Source organism: Ovis canadensis, chromosome 3 (assembly GCF_042477335.2).
Source record: "Ovis canadensis isolate MfBH-ARS-UI-01 breed Bighorn chromosome 3, ARS-UI_OviCan_v2, whole genome shotgun sequence".
In the NCBI taxonomy this organism is placed as follows: domain Eukaryota; kingdom Metazoa; phylum Chordata; class Mammalia; order Artiodactyla; family Bovidae; genus Ovis; species Ovis canadensis.
In genome coordinates, this window is record NC_091247.1 from 206,570,422 (window position 1) to 206,596,082 (window position 25,661).

At 44.3% G+C, this 25,661-nt stretch overlaps 1 protein-coding gene across 6 annotated transcripts in view; it reads left to right on the forward strand.

The window, feature by feature from the left end:
• Positions 1-25,661, forward strand: part of GUCY2C (guanylate cyclase 2C) — a 101,118-nt gene that overhangs the window by 23,277 nt on the left and 52,180 nt on the right. For 3 of the 6 annotated variants that reach the window (XR_011256141.1, XM_069585636.1, XM_069585638.1), the window contains 9 exons: positions 4,006-4,144; positions 7,753-7,868; positions 8,397-8,606; positions 10,142-10,546; positions 14,947-15,059; positions 17,246-17,310; positions 20,699-20,911; positions 22,443-22,564; positions 25,020-25,116. Coding sequence is in view for 5 of the 6 variants with exons in the window: in XM_069585636.1 (XP_069441737.1) it covers positions 10,330-10,546; positions 14,947-15,059; positions 17,246-17,310; positions 20,699-20,911; positions 22,443-22,564; positions 25,020-25,116 (827 nt within the window). In the remaining variant the exon portion in view is untranslated. The remainder of the gene's footprint in view (positions 1-4,005; positions 4,145-7,752; positions 7,869-8,396; positions 8,607-10,141; positions 10,547-14,946; positions 15,060-17,245; positions 17,311-20,698; positions 20,912-22,442; positions 22,565-25,019; positions 25,117-25,661) is intronic. The other 3 variants (XM_069585639.1, XM_069585640.1, XM_069585637.1) reach the window with 2 other exon arrangements.

Here is a 25,661-nt window from a genome sequence, read left to right on the forward strand (position 1 = left end):
GGAAGTTTTGTGAGTGCTTTCTCCATATGTTTTTGTATAATCCAAACAGAAAATAGTGGTGCATATTTATCTATGCTATCATTCATTAAAAAATACTAAGTGCATTAACCATAAAAAAAAAAAAACCAAAAGACAACGGAGAAAAGAAAAGATCTACCCATCTGAATACAGAGTTCCAATGAATAGCAAGGAGAGATAAAAAAAGCCTTCCTCAGTGATCAATGCAAAGAAATAGAGGAAAACAACAGAATGGGAAAGACTAGAGATCTTTTCAAGAAAATTAGAGACCAAAGGAACATTTCTTGCAGAGATGGTCACAATAAAGAACAGACACTTGCTGCTAAGAGACCAAATCAGTCAATCCTAAAAGGAAATTAGTCCTGAATATTCACAACGAGGATGCAATGGGTGGATGGCATCAGTGACTCAATGGACATGAGTTTGAGCAAGCTCCAGGAGTTGGTGATGGACAGGGAAGCCTGGTGTGGTGCAGTCCATAGGGTCGCAAAGAGTCAGACATGACTGAGCAAGTGAACTGAACCAAAGTTGCACAATAAAGAGCAGAACCATGTTCGAACATTTCTCACACTATGACTACTCTTTCCTCTATAGCATTATGCTTCTCTCTTTTTTTTTTTTATGATGTGGACAGATAATATAAGTTGAAATGTGACAAACTCTTGCAAATATTATAATAAACTTTCTCATTTCCTAAAAAAGAAAAAAAAAAATATCAGACTGCCTCCTGAGACTCAAAGAAGCTCTTTACCTCTAGATACACAATTCTGTTGTTTAAATGCTTGCCTGACATTTCCTACTACCTAGAGAAGCATCAGTAAACAAAACTGGCAATTACTCTATTTGTAAGAAGTTTACACTTCAAGGAACTGATCAGATTTTTTTTTTCCCCTTCTTTCCCAAGCTATTATTTTAACCCATATAATTATGAGGAAGTAATTCTTCAGCTGCCCTTGAAGGGAGGGAATAGGGGGTGGGTAGGGGTGGGGAGGAGTAACCTCTGACTTCTCTACAGGAGAATACAGAGTTCCTTTTTCAGAATTGACTTGTCAACCCAATATCCACTCTTTGGCAGCCTAGGGTCTGTTTCCTTCCGTGTGTTGGAGGTAAGAGAAAACAAACAAAGTTATTTCCAGAGCACGGGGATCTTTATGACAATTGAGATGCATTACTGCTGTCTCCAACGCACATTTCCCTTAGTATGTAAACATAGCCACCTGGACCCAGGAGGTAATGCAGGAGTCGCTGGGAAACTGAGCAGAATTCCAGCTGCCCCTGCAAGTATATAACAATCATCTACTCCAGCCTTTCCTGAGCACATAAGAAGACTATACAAAATGGGCTGGGGAAGGCGGGAGAAGAAGACTGTGTGTGCTAAGTCGCTCAGTCGTGTCTGACTTTTTGTGACCCTGTGGACTGTAGCCCGCCAGTCTCCTCTGTCCGTGGGATTCTCCAGGCAAGAATACTGGGGAGGGTTGCCATGCCCTCCTCCAGGAGATCTTCCCGACCCAGGGATGGAACTAGCGTCTCTTACGTCTACCTGCATTGGCAGGTGGGCACTTTACCACTAGCACCACCTGGGAAGCCCCGAGGAAAACATTGCTCAAGGATTAAATAGCGTTTCTTTTGGAATGGGAACCAGGAAAAGAAACAAACTTGTCAGTCTGAAGCGCCCAGGCGCTGGTGCTGAATTTAGCTATTCAGCCCTAGTGTACAGTAGTGATTCGAGTGTCAGTTGGGTTACCTGACCTGGAAATCTGCATAAGATGACTTTAACTCTTATCTCATCCTTGTAGAAAGTCCAGAAACACTCCCCAGTATTTCATCAAGCCCTGAAGACTTAAACTACCATGTTCATCTCTGACTTGAGACTGCTACTTCTGAGAATCACTTAGCCATCCCATTCCTGTTCTTGCCCCATCCATCTAGACACAGATGTGAGCACTTGTCCATAATTCCCAGAGGTTAGGCAAGTGGTGTCTGCCACAGATTTGACTGAAGGTTTGGGAAGAGTTACACAGTGGGCTTGCCTGGTGGCTCAGATGGTAAAGAATCTGCCTACAGTGTGGGAGACCTGAGTTCAATCCCTGGGTTGGGAAGTCCCCTGGAGGAGGGCATGGCAAACCACTCCAGTATTCTTGCCTGGAAAACCCCATGGACAGAGAAGCCTGGCAGGCTATAGCCCGTGGGTTTCCAAAGAGTCAGACACAACTGGGGAACTTTCACCCAGTTTTACCAGTTTTATTTTATTTTTTATTTGTTTTAATTGGAGGCTAATTACTTTACAATATTATAGTGGTTTTTGCCATACATTGACATAAATCAGCCATGGGTGTACATGTGTTCCCAATCCTGAACCTCCTTCCCACCTCCCTCCCCATCCCACTCCTCAGGGTCATCCCAGTGCACCAGCCCTGAGCACCCTGTCTCATGCTTGCCAGTTTTAAATTCCCACTAGAATACAATTATCATGAAGGCAGAAAGGGGTTCATTTGTGTAACTCCAATGCTGAGACAGTTTAGGGGGCTCAATAAATAATCTATTGTATGAATGGAGTTAAGCATCCTTTCCTTAAGGAAAAGACAAGCAACCTGAAACCTCTTTTGTATTTTATATATCCTTGTTCTCAAGAGTCTTCAGTCCCCATCACGTTGGCCATTTCTTTCTATTGGGTTGACCAAAAATTTCGTTCAGATTTTTCTGTACAGTGTTACTTAAAACCCAAACGAACTTTTTGGCCAACCCAATACATAACTCCCGTTTCTTTCATTTTAACTTTGCATCTCTCCTCATTCCCTTGTTCCTGGGTTAGCCCTGGGAACTTCACATTTCCTCATATTATATCAAGCCGTTTACGTTTCTCTGTGCCTAACTCAGAAGGTTTGCATAACCAAACACACTTAAGTGAAAATGTTAGTCTCTCTATCATGTCCGACTCTTTTCGACCCCATGAACTGTAGCCTGTCAAGCTCCTCTGTCCATGGAATTCTCCAGGCGAGAATACTGGAGTGGGTTGCCATTCACTTCTCCAAGGGATCTTCTGAAACCAGGGATCAAACCCAGGTCTCCTGCACTGCAGGCAGATCCTTTACCATCTGAGCTATCTTAACTCTTGAGTGCTCAACAAAACCATGTAGACTTTTAGCTACCTGAACCCGTCCGGCATCATGTTATCCTGTATGAATAGGACCAGTAAGTATTTCCTCCACAGGAAAAGACAGTAAAGTAGAAATCATTTAAAATTTTTTATTTATACCTTAAAAGTTGTTGTTTTTTAAATCTCAAAACATATTCATGTTTGTTTGTTCTCTCACTGGTTGATATCAGGCCAGGTAATTTTCTTGGAACCTTAGTCCTTAGATTGAACCTCTGTATCAGCTTTCTTTCTTCTTTTTTTTAAAGTATAGTTGCTTTGCAGAAAAGTGATTCAGTTATGTGTGTGAATATATATATATATATATGTATATACTTTTTCAGATTCTTTTCCATTACGTTATTGTAAGATATTGAATATAGTTCCCTGTTCTATACAGTAGGTCCTTGTTGTTTTATTTCATGTATAATAGTATGTATCTGTTAATCTCAAATTCCCAATTTTTCCCTCCCCGCTATATCAGATTTCTTAAGCAAAATGCATCTTAATACTACTTTTGGTATTACATGTTTTAAGGTAGTTGACAAGCTCTTCGAGGACAAAGTGTTTGTTAGGTTTCTTTGTTATTTTCCTGTGTTTTATAAGCAGTCTTTCCACAGCTATTTTCTTAGTAATTTGCCTTTGTTTAAAAATTTCAACAGTTTTTAAATTGTTTTATCAGGTTTGTTGTTGTCGATAGGTCACATCCCACTGTTTTGCAACCCCATGGACTGTAACCTGCCAGGCTCTTCTGTCCATGGGATTTCCCAGGCAAGAATACTGGAGTGGGTTGCCATTTCCTACTCCAGGAGATCTTCCTGACCCAGGGATCGAACCCGTGTCTCCTTCATTAGCAGGTGGAGTCTTTATCACTTTGGCAAATTTGGGCACAAACACAACAGACCCTTGGTAAACAAATGACTTGATTGGAGGAAGCAGAAGTACTCACGTCCAGTGGGCTGCAGACATTCAGGGTGTATTTCAGCTAATCTGGTGAGTCTATTAAATCATAGGTTCAGAAATACTCATGGCTGACACTGCTGTATTGATGGAAGGCTGTTAAGAGAGTAAATTCTAAGGGTTCTCATCACAAGGAGAATGTTTTCATTTTTTCCCTCTTTTCATTGTCTGTATATGACAAGATGGGTATTAGTTGAACCTATGATAATCATTTCACAACAAACATAAAGCAAACCATCATGCTGTATGCCTTAAACTTATATAGTGATGTATGTGAAATATTTCTCAATAACACTGGAAAAAAGAGAAGTATTTTACTATAGCCAGTTTTCCTCAACAAGTTCAAATCAGAATGTTTACTTTTGTGCTTATTTTTAAAAAGCTGTCATGTTTTAGTTTCATCAGTTGCATTAGTTCATAAAATCCTTTGTGAACAACTCACTTTTGCATCTCCACTTCAGTAAGGGACAGAGGAAGCCTAGGACTGCTATGGAATGTAGAGATGCTAAGGGTTTCAATAGTGAGCAGGGGATCTTAATGGGAAACATACAAAAGAGACCCAAAGTGTTGTCAGAAATGAAAGCGTGGCACATGCAGGTGACCTGCTCAGCTGCTCCTTCCCACGTGAAATAGTTTCCCTTTTTTTTTTTTTTTTCTCTCATATCTTTAGGGCTTTTGTGTTCTATTGTAAAGTGCACCTCATAAATCTGCCAACTCGGTGTTCAATATTTGCTTTTGACCCTTGAAACTTTCCCAGCAGAACCTCCCTCCCTTTAATCATGATCTACATGCCAATAGTTTTGCAATGTAAAGAAGATGTATGATTTTTACCTTAAAGGATCCAGGAAGGAATGTTATCTTGTTCCTTCCCTTTTGAGAATGTTTTCCTGGTTTCATGCTCTAATCAGAGGATTCCCAGAACTGCATCTGCCTTTTGTCTTCACATCTGAATTAAAAGCACCTGACAGTTACTACTTCCTCCATCCCTTGACATGGCTTTTTTTCATATTTGCAGTTTGCGGATGAAATAGAAAAAAACAGTCTACTTTTTCTCCTACCCCAGGAAATGGGAATAGCGACATATTAACAGTTAGACAACCAGGTTTGAGTCCATGCTTGGCCACCCAATGTGTAACACATAAAATTGTTACCTGTAGCAAAGGTTAATCAGCCTTGTGATGGCCATGTGCCTCTCTGCAGCCTCCTGTTCTATTCTTCCTGATGTCCACTAAAAGTCTCCAGGGGTGCCTACTCCTGACCACTGTCAGTCACTCATTATCACCTACTCCACCCACCTTGTAAAATAACCCCAGTGCCTTCCTTCTGAATCAAAGCTGACTCCTCTGAAGTCTGAGCATCTGCCATTCTCCCTCCAGGAGACACTAGGATTGAACCCACCTTATTCCACATCAGTCATCCCCTCAAACGTGGACACCTGGTGTTGCATCTTAACTTTCATGTGTTTAGTTATTTTGGCTGCACTGGGTCTTCGTTGCTGCATGCAGGCTTCCTCTAGTTGCAGCAAGCGGGGGCTTCTCACTGTGGTGGCCTCTCTTGTTAAAGAGCAGGGGCTCTACACACTCGGGCTTCAGTACTTGCGCACGTGGGCTCAGATGCAGGATCTTCCAGGACCAGGAATAGAACCAGGGTCCCTTGCATTGCAAGGCAGACTCTTAACCACTGGACCACCAGGGAAGCCCTGGTGTCCTACCTCCTAGCATTTTGTCTTCCCCATATTGCTACACCATAATCAATAAGTGGCCCAATACCCTTTATCGCTTCATAAACTCTTCTATACACTTCCAGGCTAGATTGAGAGAAGGAGGGTAATGTGTTAGGAATGGGGTGCAGAGTGGTACAAAGATTCTAGTAATGTTTTATAGGCTATAATGTATATAAGTGAGTGTTCATTTTATTGTTCTTTTAATTGGTGTGTGTTTATTGCAGATATGCCTTAACATGTATGTTATACCTCATAATTTAAAATTAAAAGAAAAAATAAAACCTACCTCTGTTCCCTTGAGGCCCGTATCATCAGCCACAATACACACTCTCCCTTTTTGTCAACCACTGTCGTTACTGAAGTCCTGGTTGTTCTCCCTAGAGGATTCCTCTCCAGTAAGGGCCTGCCATCAATCTGGTTGATTTTCATACCCAGGAGGTGACTGTCTAACAGGCTGGACTCTGAGTTCCTTGAGCTCCTCTGTTTAGAGGCATTTTCCCTCCCTGCTCTCAGCCAGCTTGAACTGCTCAAATCAGTAATGCAGAAAGCCCACCGTTTAATGTAGAAAGTCCGCCCTTTAATGGCAGACTGTACCCTTCCAGATGTTTGTTTGTTTCAGTTGTCCCCTTTCCACCTGTTCTGCCTCACTACTGTACCCTTCAAGCCCCTTCTCTCTCTCTCTCTCTCTCTGTTGCTGTTTTGTTTGTTTGTTTGTTTGTTTGTTTTTTTGGCTTTGCCTCATGGCATGCCAGAGAAGGCGATGGCACCCCACTCCAATACTCTTGCCTGGAGAATCCCATGGACTGAGGAGCCTGGTGGGCTGCCGTCTGTGGGGTTGCACAGAGTCAGACACGACTGAAGTGACTTAGCAGCAGCAGCAGCATGGCATGCGGGATCTTAGTTCCCTGACCAAGAATTGAGCGCTGCCTCCCTGTAGTGAAAGCCCTAACCACTGGATCACTAGGGAATTCCCTAAAGCCTCTTCTTTATGGCTTTCCTTCACTCCCCTCCTGCATGCTCTTCAGCCTTTTTTTTTTTTTTTTTAATTTTTATTTTTTTTATCACAAAGAAAAAAATGTATTTCTTTATTTTCGTGTCTATATGAGGTGACGATATTCACTAAACTTGTGATAATCGATCAATAATTATTTTTTTTTCTTTTCTTTTCTTTTTTTTTTTTTAAATTTTAAAATCTTTAATTCTTACAGGCGTTCCCAAACATGAACCCCCTCCCACCTCCCTCCCCATTACATCTCTGTGGGTCATCCCCATGCACCAGCCCCAAGCATGCTGTATCCTGCGTCAGACCTAGACTGGCAATTCAATTCTTACATGATAGTATACATGTTAGAATGCCATTCTCCCGAATCATCCCACCCCCTCCCTCTCTTCAGCCTTTAAATCCAGTTTACGTCTTGTAGTCCATCTCCCCACTATTTTGGCTTTCTTCATTTCTTTTTTTTTTAATCCCTTTGTTCTTTCATTGCACGTCCCTAGAAAAACTGCAGGTTAAGCCCCGCCATTCCCTTTGCTATATCTGTTCTAGAGCAGCTCAGAATGCCTGGAGAAAATCATAAATCTAGGCTGAGTAGGACCACCATAGATTTGGTCACTCATCTCCTTGTCTCTGTACTCACCCCCACCAAACAACCTTAGGACACACCTCTTATCAGTCCCTTCTCTCACTCATCGTGGTAACTTTTCAAGTCCCTCCCTTCTCAAGCCTCTGACTAGCCCAGCTCTCCTTTCATTCTCAGCCGATGAGTCACCTCCTTCAGAATTATTAAACAATCATACATAAACAATCTCATCTTCCAGACACAAGTCTAGAAATATACTTGTATATATGAATCTGAGCAGAGCCCTGGAGCGCCTTCCTCATTGCAGACCTTTCTGTGTTCCCGTTTCCTCCCTTTAGGAAAAAAAAAAACCAAACCTTAGTTTCCCTGGCCTGTTTCAGAAAATAGACTCAATCAACTAATCATTGAAGAAGGGGAAAAACGGGAGCTAAGAAGAATCAGTCAAGCGAGGAAGGTAATAACAACTTGAGCAATAAGTAAAACTGAAGCATGGGATCATAAAGTCCTAGTTCTCCTCGAGAAAAACATGTAACAATGTCTGACACACGTCCTAAAGTTATTTTTTAGAGAAACCAGACCACCCCCCAACTTAGATGGAAACTGCTGACCCTAAACATGTAGATCCTAGCCTGGTTGGAGCTGGAAAATGCATGATTGAGATTCCTGAAATGCCACCATGTTAACCTTCTACCCGTCAGAAAAGTGTCCATGAGCTAATCACACACCCTGCGACCCTCACCCCAACACTGTCGTTGAAATCCTTTCCCTGAAGACCATCGGGAAGTTTTGGTCTTTGAGCATTAGCTGCTTGTTGTTCTTGCCTGGCGCCTGTAATAAACACTGTATTTCCCTTCACCACAACCCACTGTCTGTAGACTGGCTTTGCTGCCTGTCTTCCCTCCTTGGTATCCATATGTTTGTTTTCTATGTCTGGGTCTGTTTCTCATTTGCAAATAAGTTCATCTGTATTGTTTTTCTCAAGCTTCCCAGGTGGAGTTACTGGTAAAGAACACGCCTGCCAGTGCAGGAAATACAAGAGATTAGAGTTTGTGCCCTGGGTCAGGAAGATCCCCTGGAGGAAGAAATGGCACCCCACTCCAGTATTCTTGCCTGGAGAATCCCATGGACAGAGGAGCCTGGCAGGCTACAGTCCATAGGGTCACAAAGAGTTGGACACGGCTGAAACAACTGAGTACATACCATTTTTCTAGATTCCGCATGTATGCCTTAATATACGATATTTGTGTTTCTCTTTCTGACTTACTTCACTCTGTATGACAGACTCTGGGTTCATCCATATTTCTGCAAATGGAACAATTTCATTTCTTTTTATGGCTGAGTAACATTCCATTGTGTATATGTACCACCTCTTTTTTATCCATTCCCTTGTTGATTACAGTTCCAAAGTCTTAATGGTTTACAGAAAACTCCCTGGCTTACCCTTGCCTACTCCTCTGGCATTCTTTATTGCATGGGACTAGCTTTCTTCACTCCAGTCATACTGTATTTCTTTCAGTTTCTCAAACATCCATGCCACATCTTGCTTCTGGGTCTTTGCACAAGCTCTGCCCTTGCCCACATTCTATCCTTCTCTTCCAGTCAGCTAACTCCTGTTCATCCTTCAAGGCTCAGCTCAAAGGACACCTCCTCAGGGAAGCATGCTTGACTCTCCAGAATAGGTTAGGTTAATCTGTCATGCAGCCATGAAATTAAAAGATGCTCCTTGGAAGGAAACCTATGACAAACCTAGATAGTGTATTAAAAGCAGAGATATCGCTTTGCCAACAAAGGTCCGTGCAGTCAAAGCTATGGTTTTTCCAGTAGTCTTGTACTACTTGTGAGAGTTGGACCATAAAGAAGGCTGAGCACCAAGGAATTGATGCTTTCAAACTGTAGCGCTGGAGAAGATTCTTGAGAGTCCTTTGGACACGAGAGAGATCAACCAAGTAATCCTAAAGGAAATCAACCATGAATATTGATTGGAGGGACTGATGCTGAAGCTGACGCTCAGTACTTTGGCCACCTGATTCAAAGAGCTGACTCATTGGAAAAGACTCCAATGCTGGGAAAGATTGAGGTCAGGAGAAGAAGGGTGTGACAGAAGATGAGCTGGTTGGGTGGCATCACCAACTCAATGGATAGGAGTTTGAGCAAACTCCAGGATATAGTGAAGGACAGGGAAGCCTGGCATGGGGATGGAAAAAGTCAGACAGGACTTAGGGACTGAACAACATCAACAACAACTGGTCATGTGCTCCCGTGGCACTTTGCACTGTTTTTGATTATTGAGTTTAGTTATTCATAATGACTTATTTAATCTTTGTCTTCCCCACCAGAATGCAGGTTCCATGAAGACATTAATGTATCCATGTCATTCATGGCTGCCAATGCCTCACAGAGAGTCAGGTCTCAATAATAGTTGCTGACTTGGGTGACTGAAACACAGATCGTCCTAGTTTGCTTTCAGTGTGCAGCTGTAAGCTAAAAGCTAATAACCCTTCATATTTGTGCTTGCCTTAAACACTTTGACCTTTATTTTCCGTTTCCAAAGCGTTTTTGGTGTGTGCAATACCGCCCTCTTCCTCTTTTCCCCTTTTCTCAGTGATGTGTCACCAACTGATGTTTTTTAATTGGGTGAGGCACAGGTAATCTCCCCGTTTATAACTCTGACCTTTATGTGAGCAAACACAGAGAGTGAACTTTGGTTTATCTCCCACTATAATGTAGCTGCTGATTGCCGGCAGGCAGGCTGTCTCCTACGGTCCACGTGACCGGTGGGGTGACCACAGAGAAGCGTGGGGAAGAGTGGACTGAGGGACCCAGCGACAGGCTGTCAGGCTGGAGCTCCTGCGTCCTTGAGAGCCCCGAGTGAAGCCAGCGAGCCCGAGGAGCATGGTGCTGAGGTGAGGGAGGTCATGAAGACGCCACTGTTGGCCTTGGCTTTGTGGTCACTGCTCCTCCGGCCGGGGCTGCCATTCTGGACCTCCCACGTGAGTCGGAACTGCCAGGATGGCAGCTACGAGATCAGTGTCCTGATGATGAACAACTCGGCCTTCCCAGAGTTCCTGGACAGCTTGGAAGAGGTGGTGAAGGAGGGAGTGAAAATCGTGAGGCAGCGTCTGCTTGAAGCCGGTAAGAATACGGTAACAGAACTCTCCCTGTTACCTCCTCTGGAGCCAGAGTGCTGCTAAGTGAAGACCTCGCGTTCTTTGCCTGATCACCCAGCCTCCTCTAAGTGCCCTTCTCTCTTTCAAGGCAGTAGATCTTCAGAAAGAAGGATTTGAGCCCTACTTCAGTGAGTTCACTCATGATACACTCTGCTCTAATAATGGGTCCAACCCACGTGTTTGCAGCAGTGAAATAACCCCCAAATAAAACTGGATTTACTACTGAGTGTCAGGGCCTTGTGATTCCTTCTGCATCATCTCAGAGACAGGATTTGGTCTGGACTTGAGATTTCACAGGGTTGTCTATCAAGAAGATGAATCAAGTAAAATTCCTACAGATGCTGAGTCTTTGATGAAGATTTTTAATCCATCTATTCTCTCTTTGCATCTCTGGTGGCGATTCTTATAAGATGCAGTTGATGTGATAAATTTACAATCAAAGTCACTGTATGCATGCTAAATCCCTTCAGTTGTGTCTGACTGGTGTGACCCCATGGACTGTAGCCTTCCAGGCTCCTCTGTCCATGGGGATTCTCCAGGCAAGAATACTGAAGTGGGTTTCCATGCCCTTCTCCAGGGGATCTTCCCCACCCAGGGACTGAAGCTGTCTCCTGTATTGTAGGCATATTCTTTATTATCTGAGCCACCAGGGAAGCCCCAAATTCAGTGTAGCAGTCCTTTATTTTACTCCTATTTTAGGGGGATGTGAAAACTATTTTTTATGTTTTATTGAAGTATAATTGATTTACAGTGTTGTATTAATTTCTGGTGTACAGCAGAATGATTCAGTTGTTTATATATATATATTTTTCTCCTATTCTTTTCCATTGTGGTTTGTCAGAGAATATTGAATATAGTTCCTTGTGCTATACAGCAGGACCTTGTTATTAATCCATCCTATCTATACTAGTTTGTGTATATCTCTTAATTATTAAAATAAATTATAACATTAGGTAAAACATGTATGATAAAGAGAAAGTTATCACCCCTGATAATTTCCAGTCACCTGGATATTTCCAGATTCTTTTCATGTGCTTCCAAGTTTCTTGTTGTTAAGAACATCGTTGGAGTCACTACAGCACACCAACACTTTTCTGACCTTCTTCATTTCACATTATTCTACAAGTGGCTTTCTTGGAGTTGCTTAATCTTCATATATCATGTGAATGGATGTCCTGTATCTCTTAGATACCCTTCCAGATCATCTGGTAATTCCCTACAGTGGGATATTCCCTTGCTTTTTAGTTTCTCGTGATTATTTAAAAGCTGCTGCAATAACTTCCCAGGTGCCTCAGTGGTAAAGAAACTGCCTGCCAATGCGGGAGATGTAAGAGATGTGGGTTCGATCCCTGGGTCGGGAGGATCCCCTGGAGGAAGGCATGGCAATGCACTCCAGTTGGAGAATTCCACAGACCAAGGAGCCTGGCAGGCTGCAGTCCATAAGGTCACACAGAGTTGGACACAGCTGAAGCAACTTAGCACTCACGACAATAAATATTTTCACATACATTGTTTCACCATCCTCCCATGCTTTGAGAGGAGATTGCCACAATTGTGATTACTGAGTCAGTGACTGTTTCATACAACTTAATAGTTATTTATGGATGAGGATACATCCTCTAAGGGGAGAGTGTCTCAATTTTCTTTATTTAAAATTCTGTGTCAATAGCAGCAGTAGTTGTCATACATCATGGATGTGTGATAACTGTCTTCTGTACAATATACACTTCTTCAGCCCTGTCTGAGACCAGATTCAGATGTAAACGGATGGATCTGATCTAGAGCTGTAATGTAACTAGGAGGTCACTTAATAAAACCCCCTTCTATGGGCAGTGTGGTGTAGTAGAAAGAACATTTGATCTGAAGTCCGAGGACCCAAATTGGTGTCCGTTTTCCAGAGCTTTCTCTCTTTGTGACCTATTTCTCTTGATCTACCTGAGCTCGGTGTTCTTGTTTTTTGAGTACCTGTTAGGTGCTTGGTGGGGCTTCCCAGGTGGCTCTAGTGGTAAAGAACCTGCCTGCCAAAGCAGGAGACGTAAGAGATGCGGGTTCGATCCCTGGGTCTGGAGGATCCCCTGGAGGAAGGCATCCAACGCACTCTAGTATTCTTGCCTGGAGAATTCCACGGACAGAGGAGCCTGGCAGGCTACAGTCCATGGGGTCTCAAAGAGTCAGGCAGGACTGAAGCACCTTAGCACACACACATGGGTGCTAGGTAAGATATATCATCTCTTTACTCACCACAGTTCTGTGCAATCAGCATTGCTGACACTGTTTCACAGCAGAGGCTTAATAACTTTGCTGAAGTCATACAAGTTGTCTGTTTGAAGTAGGAGTCAAACCTGTATCTATCTGATTCCACAGAGTGTATCGTGTCGCCACTGTAAGAGCTTTACCCACCATGAACTAACTCGCTCATTAAAATAAAGTGGTGGAACATTGTGGTTAGAAGCAGAGGTTTGGAGTCAGACAGAGGCCGATCACGTTCCAGCCTTTTATCCAACCGTTTATCACCTGTGACCTTGAGCAAGTTATACTTAAATTTTCCGAGCTTCAATTCCTTCACCTATAAAATCATAGTAAATAAGTTTCCTCCGGTGAGTATGGTGTGAATTAAATGAGGAGATTCACGTAAAGTACTTAATTCGCCGACTGATCCGTACTGTGCACTCACTGAATGGCCGTTGTGTTTATTGTGGGCACTCTTACTGTTGTTCTTGTCAAGGACGTTGAATGATGTTGTTGCTGCGCTCTTGCTGCTGTTAGCAGAACAAGTTACCCTGCACATAAAATAAACAGCGCAGTGTGTTACTCAGATATTGACCTCTGAACTCACATTACCCGAATTTGCACTCTGCTCCATCATTTACTAGTTGAGTGATGCTGAGTGAGTTGTTGATTGTAAGTTCAGTCATCTCTTTTGTAAAATAGAGTCAATAATGGTGAGAGGCCTTTGCATGGACTTAGTAAGAGGAGGATCAGAAGGTGGGGGCGGTGAAAGAGTAAACTGAGGCCCAGATTTCTGCATCTGATGATGCGTTTTGTCAGATGGATGGTCATGCATAGTAAACTCAAGAAATGCAGCTTGTGAAGGAAAGATGGATTCATGGTCTAAGCTTATTAAGTGCTGATGTTCAGGAAAATTTAAGACCGTATACTTAAGGGCTAACTTGAGCAATAGAAAGAGTTCACATGTTGGTGATGTCCAAGTGGAAGAGAGCAACATTTTCCCCGAGTACTTAGGAAAGCTTTGTGGGTTTGGAAGAATACACAGGACTTGGTGGAAAACTTTAAAACAAGATTCCTTCAATCTTAGGAAATCAACTTCCCAAGGTTGTATGTGCCATGGCCTCAACCGGGCCCATACCCCCCACCTGGTCCATACCCCCGACCTGGTCCATACGCTCCACCTGGTCCATACGCTCCACCTGGTCCATACGCTCCACCTGGTCCATACGCTCCACCTGGTCCATACCCCCGACCTGGTCCATACCCCCGACCTGGTCCATACCCCCCACCTGGTCCATACCCCCGACCTGGTCCATACGCTCCACCTGGTCCATACCCCCGACCTGGTCCATACGCTCCACCTGGTCCATACCCCCGACCTGGTCCATACGCTCCACCTGGTCCATACCCCCGACCTGGTCCATACGCTCCACCTGGTCCATACCCCCGACCTGGTCCATACCCCCGACCTGGTCCATACCCCCGACCTGGTCCATACCCTCCACCTGGTCCATACCCTCCACATGCTCTCATGTGCTGAGAGGGTCCCTTTCCTAGACTCCAGAGCCCATATCCAAATACACTTTGGTCCCGTCCCATCCTCAAAGCTCTCTATAGGAGAGAAAGCATCTGGGATCACCCTGTATTATATAACATCCCCCTCACCCTCCCAGCACTGAGATCTCATGGTATGGTGTGCAGATGGCAAGCAGGATAGGGTTGAAATGACACCTGAGGAACTGCTTATAAGTTAAGCTTTAATTTGAAGTCCCCATCCCATTGTCTAAAAAGTGTTCATTGGAGGCCTCCCCGGTGGTCCATGGTTAAAGACTCCACACTTCCACTGAAGGGGGTGTAAGTTCGATCCTTGGTCAGGGTACTAAGATCCCACATGCTACACAGCATGGCCCCAAAATAAAAGTAAAAACAATATGCTAAAGTCATTAAAGTAATAATAAGAAAGAAGTGACAGGGAGTGACATAAGAACTCAGAACTCAAATATTTCTAGGCTTAAAACTGGATATACAATTCCACCCCCCTCCCCACATCAATTGGCAAAAGATAAATCTCACAGCCAGTATAAACTTACTGAGAAATAACACTAGTCTTCTCTTTTCCCTCATTCTGCATAACAGGCCTCAATGTGACCGTGAATGCTACCTTCATCTATTCAGAAGGTGTGATTTATAAGTCCAATGACTGCCGGAGCAGTACCTGTGAAGGCCTTGACCTCCTCAGGACTATTTCAGTGAGTGCCTGCCTCTGCGGGGTCAGCTTTCACCCTCCTGCCCTGGGGGAGTGGTGGCTGGGCTCTCTGACCTGTCCGCCAGCGTCCCACCTGTCCGCCAGCATCCCACCTGTCCTCCAGTATCCCACCTGTCCACCAGCTTCTCCGCTGTCCAACAGCATCTCCCCTGTCCACCGGCATCTCCCCTGTCTGCCAACATCCCACCTGTCCGCCAGCATCCCACCTGTCCACCAGCTTCTCCGCTGTCCAACAGCATCTCCCCTGTCCACAGGCATCTCCCCTGTCTGCCAACATCCCACCTGTCCGCTGGCATCCCACCTGTCCACCAGCTTCTCCGCTGTCCAACAGCATCTCCCCTGTCCACAGGCATCTCCCGTCTGCCAACATCCCACCTGTCTGCTGGCATCCCACCTGTCCACCAGCTTCTCCGCTGTCCCAACAGCATCTCCCCTGTCCACAGGCATCTCCCCTGTCTGCCAACATCCAACCTGTCTGTTGGCATCCCACCTGTCCACCAGCTTCTCCGCTGTCCAACAGCATCTCCCCTGTCCACAGGCATCTCCCCTGTCTGCCAACATCCCACCTGTCCGCCGGCATCCCACCTGTCCACCAGCTTCTCCGCTGTCCAACAGCATCTCCCCTGTCCACAGGCATCTCCCCTGTCCGCCGGCATCCCACCTGTCTGCTGGCATCCCACCTGTCCACCAGCTTCTCCCTTGCCCACCAGCATCTCCCCCGTTGTCTTCAGCTACCCAGCTGATTTGGAGATGGGGTGCTCTGACTCTCTCCCCATCTATTTTCCAAGTGAGAAGGCCCTCCAGGAACCCAGGAAGGTAGGGAGCACCTTAGCTATGTTGTCTGTACACAGTCAGTGGTATGAAGGGGGATTATTTTGTTTTCAATTGTTTATAAAAGTTTAAAAAAAATTAAGTGTTGGTGTTAACTGATCTGCCTTTGTGTCCCACCCAAGGTGCCCTGTTACAAAAATATGTTCCAAAGCCCTATGTGCATGTGTCCCCAGTCATGTCCAACTCTCTGGGGCCCCATGGACTGTAGCCCGCCAGGCTCCTCTGTCCGTGGGATTCTCCAGACAAGAATACTGGACTGGGTTGCCGTGCCCTCCTCCAGGGGATCTTCCCAACCCAGGGACTGAACATGTGGCTCCTGCCTTGCAGGCGAATTCTTTACTGCTGAGCGACTGGGGAGGCCCCCAAAACTCTACACCAGAGACCTATTGCAGGTCATCACCGTATACATGGTCACAGATTGATTATTTAAGAGCAGAATCTGAAACCTAACTTTAAAGTAGTAACTGTAATGTCAAAACCTAGAAATAGGAAGAGAGAGATCCTTGCCTACTTCCTCCTCCCAACCCCAGCCCTAACCCCAACCAGAGCTTTACAGAGCTGAAGAGTGTTCCAAGCTCTCTAGAGGCAAGAAGGCTGTGAGATGCCCCTCTACGACAGATACCTAAGGAAAAGCCCTTCATAAAGCAGAGTGCTGGGCACAGAGCATGGCTCTGAAGCTCTAATTAATAACATAGAATCAACCTGATTGGCCACACTCATGTCAGGAGGCGTGGCTCATTACAGTTGCCGTTTTAAATCGTGGAGGGTGCGGAGTGAGCAAGAATTGGATACACTCCACTTTGCAGTTCTGCGAAGGTGTGTCTCCTCTTTGTACCTCTCCAGAGGTAGATGTAACCTGGTTCTCCAACACCGTCGATGGAATATTCCTAGTCGGGTGCCCCTTGAGAAAGGGTGGATTATGAGATCTGTCGTCTTCAAAGCAGTTACACTGCATTTTGTTCTCTGCAGCCCTGCTTGTCGCTTCCCCTAAAACCGGAACCGGCCCTCTCTCTCCACAGCCCCTCCAAATCTAGTCTGTTCACCACGTGGCCTACAGACACTGCTGATGTTACAGCTGCCTGTGCCTCTTTAGCCACTGGACGTCCTCCCCTTAATAAAGAGAGTCCAGGTTCATGTTTGGACAGCACAGCTTCAGCAGAATTCTCTTCCCTCCTTCCACAGCCTCTCCCAGCTCAGACATCTCGGAGATGTTAGAATGAGAGAGAAAAGCCCACTTTCCAACCTTCTCAGAGCCTCCCCCTTGCCCGCTTCTTTCCTGTACACTGATTCATGTTTTATTTTTAGGGATTAGTTGTTTGTTTGTTTTTTCTCCTACAGAGTAAAAAACAGATGGGCTGTGTCCTCATGGGGCCCTCGTGTACCTATTCCACCTTCCAAATGTAGTAAGTAGCTTGGTTTGTTGTTGTTTTCACACCCCTGTGACTTGAAGTCAGGACGAAATCATCAATATTTAAGTGATTTATCAAACAGCAGTCTAGTTCAGGTAATACAGTCAGCAGTGCAGGGCCCTTGTATTCTGCAGCCTCTCTAACACTGTCATGCCCTCATCCAGGTAACTCTGCCCTTGTTCAGTGTGGGGTGAGTGACAGTAGCTGTTCCAGTTCAGTTACTAACATCTGAGCATGAGAAGCAAAATGAAGAGTAGGGATGAAGTTGCAGCGTCCCTGGTGGCTCAGTCTGTAAAGAATCTGCCTGCAGTGCAGGAGACCTGGGTTTGATCCCTGGGTCGGGAAGATCCCCGGGAGAAGGGCATGGCAACCCGCTCCAGTGTTCTTGCCTGGAGAAGCCCACGAGCAGAGGAGCCTAGAGTCCATGGGGTCGCAAAGAGGCATACTGAGCTGACTTAGCACGAGAGATGAAGTTAGACTCCTGGCAAAATTCAGGGAAGATAGTGAACTCGGATAATTTGAAAATTGAATAAATGACACATGAAGTGAAGTCGCTCAGTCGTGTCCGACTCTTTGCAACCCCGTGGACTGTAGCCTACCAGGCTCCTCTGTCCATGGGATTTCCCAGGCAATAGTCCTGGAGTGGATTGCCATTTCCTTCTCCAGGGGATTTTCCCAACCCAGGGATTGAACACGGGTCTCCCACATTGTAGACAGATGCTTTACCGTGTGAGCCACCAGGGAAGTCTTCCCAGACGCAAACACAAAGGAAAGCACCCTAGGGCCTCGGCAGGGCACTGTTCCATCCTTAGGTCTGTAAGAATAGGAACAGTGATAGGATTCTTATTTCATAGTGCCATTTGAGGATTATATGAATAGCATACTAAAGTGCTTTACACAGTGCCCATATCAACTTAGAAGGAAAAATCTTCCAGGATGTTTTAGAGGGAAAATACTCCTCTGGCTTCGGGAAAATTGCCCCCATCCCTCTTGTTTGTCTCATGCAGTGTAATTCTCACTACCATGAAATACTTCATTCTGCCAGATTACCCTTCACCAATAAAAATCCCTCCCACATGCCTTTCTTTTGGTTCCATCTCCCCCTGAATCAAGATCACTCTTTGTCTACACAGAGAAAACCTTTAATAGACCACCAAAGATGGAAGGAGATGTTGTTTTCCTTTCTCAAATACATATTAAACATCTTCATATGAACTTGGCAGCCCAGAGATACTGAGGTGAACGAGCCAGGTGTGATCCTCACCTTCATGTTGCTTGCAGTCTAGTGGAGGAGACAGAGATTAAACAGATTCTCTCTCAAATGATTACCTGGTATCAGGTATCAAGGAAAGTTCTCCTGGTGGATAAAGAGATTTAATCTAGGACCTGATGGATCAGTAAGAATCAACCAGGCAAAGAGGCAGGGGCACAGCATTTCTGGCATTTGTAAAGACCCTGATAGAAAATAAAGCTTGATAATGTTTAAGGCATGACTGCAGCCATGAAATTAAAAGACGCTTGCTCCTTGGAAGAAAAGCTATGACCAACCTAGACAGCATATTAAAAAGCAGAGACATTACTTTGCCAATAAAAGTCCATCTAGTCAAGGCTATGGTTTTTCCAGTAGTCATGTATAGATGTGAGAGTTGGACTATAAAGAAAGTTGAGCACCGAAGAATTGATGCTTTTGAACTGTGGTGTTGGAGAAGACTCTTGTGAGTCCCTTGGAGTCCAAGGAAATCCAACCAGTGCATCCTAAAGGAGATCAGTGCTGAATGTTCACTGGAAGGACTGATGCTGAAGCTGAAACTCCAATACTTTGGCTACCTGATGCGAAGAGCTAACTCATTTGAAAAGACCCTGATGCTGGGAAAGATTGAGGGCAGGAGGAAAAGGGGATGACCTAGGATCAGATGGTTGAATGGCATCACCAACTCAATGGAGATGAGTTTGGGTGGACTCCGGGAGTTGGTGATGGACAGGGAGGCCTGTTGTGCTGCAGTCCATGGGGTCCCAAGGAATTGGACACGACTGAGTGACTGAACTGAACTGACTTGATGTTTAAGGAACCACGAATAGATCCATGTGCCAAACAGGAGAAGGAAAATCATAAAGTCCTCGGGTGATGCCTGTCTCAAAGGTAGTCTGAAGCACCTGTGTGCTCAGTTGCTAAGTTGTGTCCAACTTTTTGGGACCCGGTGGACTGTGGCCTGCCAGGCTCCTCTGTGCATGGGATTTTTCCAGGCAGGAATACTGGAGTGGGTATAAGAGCTGAAAATAAAGCAGTGCATGGAGGGGAATTTCAGGGACATCTTTTCGGCTTCACAACATTTGTAATAGCTGTGGTGGCCCATTTTCTATTTTTCTTAGCCCTATGCCCCAAAGTCCATATGTCCTAGCCTAGATGTTAGGACAACCCGATGAAACTCATCTTAGAATAAATCAAAGTAACCAAGCCACGTGTGTGTGTGCCTGTGCGTGCTAAGTCACTTTAGTCATGTCTGACTCTGCATTTCTATGAACTGTAGCCCACCAGCCTCCTCTGTCCATGGGATTCTCCAGGCAAGAGTTCTGAAGTGGGTTACCACACCCTCCAGGAGATCTTCTGACCCAGGGATCTAACCTAGTCTCCCTCATTGCAGATAGATTCTTTACCATCTGAGCCACCAGGGAAGCCCAGAGAAGGCAGTGCGTGTGTGCAGGCTAAGTCGCTTCAGTCGTGTCTGACTCTTTGCAAGCCTATGGAGTGTAGCCCACCAGGCTCCTCTGTCCATGGGAGTCTCTAGGCAAGAATTCTGGAGTGGGTTGCCATGCCCTCCTCCAGGGACCAGGGATGGAACCCACGTCTCTCATGTCTCCTGCATTGGGAGGTGACCACTAGCACCACCTGGAAACCAAGCCACGAGTATGCTTAGAATGTAGTATATGTTCAGTGCTGCTGCTGCTGCTAAGTCGCTTCAGTCGTGTCCGACTTTGTGCGACCCCATAGATGGCAGCCCACCAGGCTCCCCTGTCCCTGAGATTCTCCAAGCAAGAACACTGGATGGGTTGACATTTCCTTCTCCAATGCATGAAAGTGAAAAGTGAAAGTGAAGTCGCTCAGTCGTGTCCCACCCTCAGCGACCCCATGGACTGCAGCCCACCAGGCTCCTCCATCCATGGGATTTTCCAGGCAAGAGTACTGGAGTGGGTTGCCATGTTCAATAAATATTCTTTAAATTCACTTGAGTGAGAGGGACCTATGTAAGTCGAATACCTGCTTGAATGACCCTATTTCATTCTTGTCATTTCCACCCACATGCTAAAACAGCTTAAAGAAGGATCTTACTTGTGCTACTTAAGTTAATCCTGATATTGGTTTATTTCTCACCTCTTGGCACAGCCTTGACACAGATTTAAACTATCCCATGATTTCAGCTGGGAGTTTTGGATTGTCATGTGACTACAAAGAAACTTTAACCAGGATGATGTCTCCAGCTCGGAAGCTGATGTACTTTTTGGTTGACTTTTGGAAGGGCGATTTTCAATTCAAACCTTTTCCCTGGAACACTGCGTATGTTTTCAAGAATAGTACAGAGACTGAGGACTGTTTCTGGTAAGCAAGACCGTTAATATCCTTCTGACATTTAGCCATAAACTATGGAGACAAACCATAAACTCTCAGCAGACCCCTAGTTATTATCAGATGCTCGTTCCATGAAGTAACAGCATGGGAATGGAAACCAACCCACTTTCTTACATGCAACTGGTACATAGTTTACGTTTAACTGATTTCATTCTTAAGCTGTAAATATATTTAGATAAGGCTATTTGTTACACCTATTTGAACTAGATCTATTAAACACAGTTCTCTGAAGTAGGTACCCCTTAACTTCAGGTCAAATTGAAATTTCACTTAGAAGCATATGACACTTTCTCTGATTTCATGATCTAAATCAATAGCAACAGCTAATGTTTCGTATTAATAAAAAGGAATCATATGGAGCGTGTTATATGTCTTGAGAACTCGAAAAGATGTTTTTTGAACATATTTTCAAAAAGTTACCTTTTCTTATAGAGTCTGTTAGTTAACAATGATCTGTTTTCCTTGCCTCAGTGTGATTGACACCAAGTGTCTATGTAATGGTAAATACATTGACTAAATATTTTTCTAATTCTTTCCAAATGGCATAAGTGAAGTAGCAATAAATATAGCTTTGATGAAAACTTTGGTTCCACTAAAAGTGGTTAGAAGTGAATAAATAAGTAAAAGCAAAGGGGCCGAAAGGAACGTGATGTCATTAATATAATCCTCATTCATTGCATGTGTGACACTCTTTGCAGTTTTGAAAGTACTTTCACGTTAGTTTTATCAATTCCCCACAGTAAACCCTCTGTAGAAAAGAGGACAAGTGCCATGATCTCTGTTTAAGGAGCATGGAAATCAGACATGATAACAGAGAATATGCTTTCTGCCTGTCCTACACAACAGGTTAGAAATCATTTCTCTCACAGCTTTTCAGAGGAATCAGACTGTTGGAGAGAACAGAGCATTGGGCACCATTGCTAAAATGAAACTACAGAGCTCACACAACTCTGGCAAAGGTGGCAGAAAGAATGACCTGAAGGAACCTGAAGTCTCTCTCCACCAAAGCACGCAGAGGACTAAAACAGGGTTCCCCTTAGAACACACATCTAGGGGACTGTAAGAATCAACACCAAGACATCATCTTAGAAACTTTGGGCTGAACAAAAGTTAGTTTCATACAGAAGGAAAAATTACTCCTATCAGCTCTGAATTTTTGTACTATAGATTCAAAAGTTTCAATTTCTGTGTGATAATGGGATGAGAACAGAGTAGCCTTCCTTCAGCAAATAGCAAGAAGCCTTTAGAAGGGAGCTGGGAAATACCTTCTGTTTGTATGAATACACGAAGATCCCCTGAAACTGTCCCTATACTCCCCCTAAATTAGACATTCATCCTAACCCTTGGGATTGTGGTGTGTATTGTCCATTGTGTTAACAGTGGCCACGGATTTTAGATGAACAAGTCCCTTGAAGAGATCTGTAAGCAGTAAGCAAACGACATGGAAAGCCATGAAGAAACTAAGCTGATTGCTTAGAGTTTCTCTTTGTTTCTGTTCTAGGTACCTCAATGCTCTGGAGGCTGGAGTTTCCTATTTTTCTCAGAAACTAGGCTTCAAGGAGATGTTGAGAGGAGATACTGAGTTTCAGGACATCTTAATGGATCAGAACAGGAAAAGCAATGGTAAGAGGACGTGAAGCAAGATCGTTTTTTTGCCGGCTACTTCCTCACAACCATCACCTCCCTATGAGTGATTTGGACAAATCTACCCCCAGAGCTGTCATCATTACTGACTATATTGTGTGTTTGGGAAGATCTGCAGCTGCATGCAACTCCATTATACGGTTCCTTTTGCAGATTCAAACCTTATCCTCGGAGAAATTAGCAAAGTAGTATATTAACATGGGACTGCCTTGGCGGTCCAGTAGTTGGGGGGTCTGCCTGCTAAAACAGGAGACACGGGTTCGATCCCTGGTCCAGGAAGATTCCACATGCTGTGGGGCAGCTAAGCCCAAGCACCACAGCTGCTGAAGGCCACGCTTCCTAGAGCCTGGGCTCTGCGACAAAAGAAGCTGCCAGAATGAGAAGCCCTTGCACCGCAACCAGAGAAAGCCCATGTGGAACCCCGTGCAGCCGTAAATAAATAAATAGAATAAAATTTTAAAGTATATCAGCGTCATGAAAGTAATGATAAGGCTAAAAGCCAGCTTTTATGAACCAAAATGATATCACAATCCCCACAATCAGTGAACTGCTTTTTAAAAATACATTTATTTATTTTGCCGTGCCCAGTCTTAGTTGTGGCATTTGAGATCTAGTTCCCTGAGCAGGGATCAAACCCAGGGCCCCTGCATTGGCAGCATGGAGTCTTAGCCACTGGACCACCAGGGAAGTCCCAATAAACTGCTTTTTAAGTTCGCCACAATCTAGTATACTGTTGAGTCTGTATACTTCTGAATCCTGTTTCCCCAGTGACCAAGAGGACGTATTTATTGATATCTAGCCTTAGGCAAAATTACAAGATAAGCCAAGACTGTTCCACTTGGCTTTATTCTCTCTTTATTTCACCTGCTCAGTGATCTTTCATTTATAGACCAAGTATGAAAAGTGAATGGTATAAAATCATTCTCACCAAGTAATTCAGTGATTTATTTCACCCTCCACAGAAATCTTTTTACAAATAAGAATATATCAGAATACTTATGTATTAAGGACTCTTTTTACAAATAAGGATATATCAGGAATCAACTGCCAAATTTTCTACCAGCAAAGGTTCTTGCTTGGCAGGATTTCCTGGTATCCCTCAAAACATCACTTGCTTTTCATTATCAAGCATTTGCCATATTAAGAACCTACCATTTGCAAAACATTGAACGAGATATGGGAAAAAAGAAATATAAAATGATTCCTGTCCCTAAAATGTTTTCAATTCAACTGGACAACACAGTGTAGGAAAAGATCTAATGAAGCGTCTCCCAGCTCCCTCATCTTACTTATCAAGCCATGCATTTAGGAAATCTGGTTACAATGCATTGGAGAGCTTAGAGAGTCAGATTGGAACCCTGTCACTGAGTTCTGAGTTAAGAGGCTGCAAGCAAAACCCAAGGAAAGGTGCTTAGGAAGATTTTATTAATGCTCACATTAAGTTATATATTTTGCAACAACTTTACATGTGGGTGAAAGTGAAGTCGCTCAGTCGTGTCTGACTCTTTGCGATCCCATGGACTGTAGCTCACCAGGCTCCTCCATCCATGGGATTCTCCAGGCAAGAATACTAGACTGGGTTGCCCCTTCTCCAGGGGGTCTTCCCGACCCAGGGATCAAACCCAGGTCTCCCGCATTGGAGGCAGACGCTTTAACCTCTGAGCCACTAGGGAAACCCTACATGTGGGTAGTGCATTTCATTTATTAATGAAAATAGTTTCTGTAACTACTCCAGCCTTATGTAATGGAGTAAGCACTAAACCGATGCAAATACTTAGCAGAGCTGTTTCTGTCATCTACCAGTTTTTTTATCTCATTGGCACCTTGGCTATAGTTTCCTTAAATCAGTAAAATTAAGGAAATGGACTAGATGATTCTTTCTTAAAGCTGTATGTATTAGTATTTGTTTATTTTGTTGTTTGGCTGTCTTGGGTCTTCACTGCTGTCCATGGGCTTTCTCTAGTTGGGGCAAGCAGGAGCTACTCCCTCGTTGCCGTGCACAGGCTTCTCATTGCGGTGATTCCTTTTGTTGCAGAGCGCGGGCTGTAGGCACTTAGTCTTCAGTAGTGTGCCTCGCAGCCTCTGGGGCACTGGCTCAGGGGTTGTAGCACTCTGGCTTAGTTGCCTTGCAGCATGTGGGATCTTCCCAGAGCAGGGATCAAACCTGTGTCCCCTGAGTTGGCAGACAGATTCTTCACCACTGGACCACAAAGAAGCCTGAGCTAGATGATCCTTTTTAAGATCCCATGCAGCTCTACTCTGACTCTGTTAAAAAAAGAATGTGGAGGGGGAATAAATTTGAGAAATTGGTGTTAATCTTAAAACATGAATGATGCATAGACTTACTGGGTTCAGATTCAATCATGTGGTTCCCTTCTTGCTTGGGAACAGATTATTGTATATTTTTCTCTCCGTCTTGCTCTCTCTCCTGCAGTGATCGTTATGTGTGGTAGACCGGAAACCATCCGCAACCTCAGGGGTGACCGGGCAGTGGCTGAAGACATCGTCATTATTCTCGTGGATTTATTCAAGTAGGTATAATATTTGGAAGAACTCTCCTTTCAGAAAGAAAATAAGGATTTCCAAAAGATATTCTCTTTTCTCATGTTTGTCATAGCCTTAAATGGGATTCAGTATAAAGATAATATTGTAACCAGGGTTTAATTTCTTCTTTAGCATTCTTATTTAATTCATTATAGTTAGCAGAGATGTATACCTTTGATATCACTATCATGTCTAAGGACCATATGAAAGGTTTCTACTGTGTGGTACAGGAAACTGCTCAATATTATGTAACAACCTACATGGGAAAAGAATTTGAAGAAGAATAGATACATGTATGGGCTTCCCAGGTGGTGCAGTGGTAAAGAATCCACCTGCCAAGGCAGGAGACACAGGAGACTGTTTCAATCCCTGGGTCGAGAAGATCCCCTGGAGGAGGAAATGGCAGCCCACTCCAGTATTCTTGTCTGAAAAAATTCCATGGACAGAGGAGCCTGGTGGGCTGCAGTCTTGGGATCACAAAAGAGTCTAATAGGACTGAGCACAGATACATGTATATCTATAACTGAAACCC